The sequence below is a fragment of the Vigna umbellata genome, chromosome 2 (assembly GCF_029865625.1).
Source record: "Vigna umbellata cultivar VRB3 chromosome 2, Vumbellata_1.0, whole genome shotgun sequence".
Classification (NCBI taxonomy): domain Eukaryota; kingdom Viridiplantae; phylum Streptophyta; class Magnoliopsida; order Fabales; family Fabaceae; genus Vigna; species Vigna umbellata.
The window spans coordinates 6,502,664-6,505,758 of record NC_142166.1 but is presented as its reverse complement, the minus strand read 5'-3'; the positions used below and the strand labels follow the sequence as shown (position 1 = coordinate 6,505,758).

At 32.9% G+C, this 3,095-nt stretch overlaps 1 protein-coding gene across 1 annotated transcript; it reads left to right on the top strand.

The window, feature by feature from the left end:
- Window positions 1–2,231: 2,231 nt before the first annotated feature.
- Window positions 2,232–2,906, top strand: LOC124834272 (auxin-responsive protein SAUR76-like). The gene has a single exon (XM_047308936.2). The coding sequence runs from the start codon at window positions 2,359–2,361 to the stop codon at window positions 2,716–2,718; it is 360 nt and encodes a 119-aa protein (XP_047164892.1). The 5' UTR covers window positions 2,232–2,358; the 3' UTR covers window positions 2,719–2,906.
- Window positions 2,907–3,095: the final 189 nt, after the last annotated feature.

The window sequence follows — 3,095 nt, the reverse complement described above, 5'->3', positions numbered from 1 at the left end:
TTTAAGGTGGCTGGTACAATCTTATTCTGATGGAGAAATAAAGCAAACATGTTATTCTTGCTACTTCTCAATTCAGTTAAATGATGCTGTAACTTTCTCCTTTTCTTTTTTAAGAGAAGATATAAAAGGATAAACTCATGAATTTGCTTGGGCAGACAAGTGTACTAATAAGTGCTTTTACAACTCTGGGGGTGTACTTTTTCAGTTTCTTCCTCCACCCATATATTTTAAAAAATCTTTTTTTACTCTTTACAGAATATACAACCCGAAAATTGTTTCCTGAAAGTGTTAAAATTAAATTTTGGATTATAATTCAAAAATAATATTTTATTAATAAGATGTTTTTAAATTGCACATTTCAGAAATTAAAAATGATTTTTCAATTGTGCAATTCAAAACCTATTTTCTTTTGTTTTTTATTTTTGAATTGCATAATCTAAAAATAGTTTTTGTTTCAGAATTGTGTAATTTGGAAGTCTTCTCATAAGAGAAAAAATAACTTCTGGACTTTCATAGTATAATTTGAAAAGACAAAAATGGAATTTTATTGTATATAACAGTGTAGAGAGCAATTTATGGAGTGCTGGAAGAAGCTACCGTGTAGTCATAAGTAATGACAACAAAAACATGAGGGTCCAAACAACTCTAATTTGGTAACTATTTTGGGCAGCTTGTTGTTGGGCTGAAACTACCTGCACCCCATTTATGTTTCTTCTACACTCCTATAAAATTTATAATCTCCATTATACCCTTCAATTAAATAATATTAAAAACCCTAACTATTTAATTTATAATCTCCTATTCCAAATCACCATCACGTCCTCATCTTTAAATCATCCTTACCTTCCTCATCTCCAAATCATCAATTTTCCTTTATTTTCTTTCATACCGCATCACATAAATCCTGCGTTATAATAATAGAAATGTAAAAATGTGGAGTAAGCATTATGGATTAATTATTTCAAGGAAGACTTATGTTTTTTATATTTCGAAATTAACGTTCTGAAAGGTATTTTTGAATTTGGAATTAATTTTCAAAACATATATTTTGGAAAATTTTCTGAATGACGATTTCGAAAGGGATTTTTGGATCGAAAATATATTTCAGAATATAAAAAAAAATCCGAAATAAGTGTTTCGGAAGTCATTTTTAAATTTAGAAGTCATTTTCAGATTTGGAAATCCATTTCGGAATACCCTTTTGGAATATATTTTTTTATACTAGATTGGATGTTCTATTTAGAAATATCTTTTTGATCAGTCATTCTAAATAAACAAAATTCAGAAAGGATATTTTAGAATAGATTTCTAGGTTCAAAAACACCTGTTTTGTTTTTATTATAGATGGGATGTTCTAGAATAAAAAAAATAATTCCAGAATAAGTGTTCCGAAAGCTATTTATAAATCCAAAAATACATTCCAAAATTTTCTAAACAATTCTACAAAATAGTTTCCAAAATAATCTAATCATGGTTGGCTGAAGAACTTATGAACTTTCACACTCTTTGATTCACAAAAAAGATGAAAGAAATGCAATCGTAGTATTCAAATTGGAACCAAGTACAGCTATTTAGACACAATTGCAATTCAATATCACAGTTAAGGGTTGGCATAAAGTCTCTCAATAGATTTTCTTATTTAAGTTGCAAAACTGTATCTTCCCAAGTGTTGAAATTGTTTGTTCTCTTCACACTTTTGCAAGTGTCCACTTAGTTTTTGTGTTTCATTTTCAATTACCTTATACACATATTTTGGCAAAGATCACTAGGTCTTTTGGGCTTGTAACGTGGTTGAGTACACCTCTCATTGACTTGATTTATTGCACTCTTTTTCTGTTTAAGCTGTCTCAATTCAATTTTCTTTTTGGTTGCTTTCTGCATTTTTTTGTTCCTTTCCATCCACTTCATGGCTTACCATTTCCCTTCATGGTACACACATATTTGTGGCACCTTCTTATAAGTAAGAAAGGTTGGATTACCTACATTCTAGGCCCCTGTTGCCTCTTCTTTGCTAGAAGGTTGTTCACTTCCTTCTTCTCGTACATAAATAAGTCTTATTCAATTTATAAAATAAAAAGAAAGAGCCAAAAATACACCTAAAAGGGATAAAAGAATGCATGAAAATAGTTGAACAAACATTATTCAGAATTCACACCAACCAAACTGCAAAGTCCAAATGCCAAGCTTTCATGTTGCCCACTTTCCAATTCCCAATTCTTAATTTCATCACTTATCTTATGACCATTTCACCCTTCTCTCTCTCCCTTTTAATACCTCTTCACGTTCTCACAAACCCATTCTCAAAACTCATACCATAACAACGACAACATCATCATTCTCCAAGCTCCAAATTCAACCATGTCCAAAGGAGGAAAACTAACCAAGCTGAAGTCAGTGCTCAAGAAATGGAACTCCTTCAGCAGCAAACAGACCCAAGCCACCATCACCTCCGTAGCCAGCGACGGTGACTCCTCGTCGCTCCGCCCCGTGTACGTTGGGAAGACGCGGCGGCAGTACCTGGTGAGCGCGGAGGTTGTCGGACACCCGCTGTTCCGGGAGCTGGTGGACAGGTCCCGCGACAGCAGCTCGGAGGAGGAGGAGGACAGCATCAACGTGGCGTGCGAGGTTGTTCTGTTCGAACACTTGCTCTGGATGCTCCACAACGCCGATCCTCAACCTGAGTCGCTGGACGAACTCGCCGATTTTTACGCCTGCTGATTGTTCATGCCTCGGTAACACATGAGAGCGTGCAAGTGAAAACGTTTTTCAAATTAAATTGCCACTGTAATTGTGAATTTGTGCTTGTGTATGCTGTTGATCTTCGTCAACCATAACAAAATATTTTAATTTTAACAATCATAGATATGAGAGATTGTCAACCTCCACAAAATATGTGAATGATTTTTTGTTCTGAATTTTCCTCAAGTTCACCGAATAATAAAACTAATAATAAATGGAAGAACAATAATAAAAGCAAACTAACAGATTTTATTTTACTGTATTATCTACTATTCTAGAATGTATATATATATATATATATATATATATATATATATATATATATATATATATATATATATATATGTATGTATGTA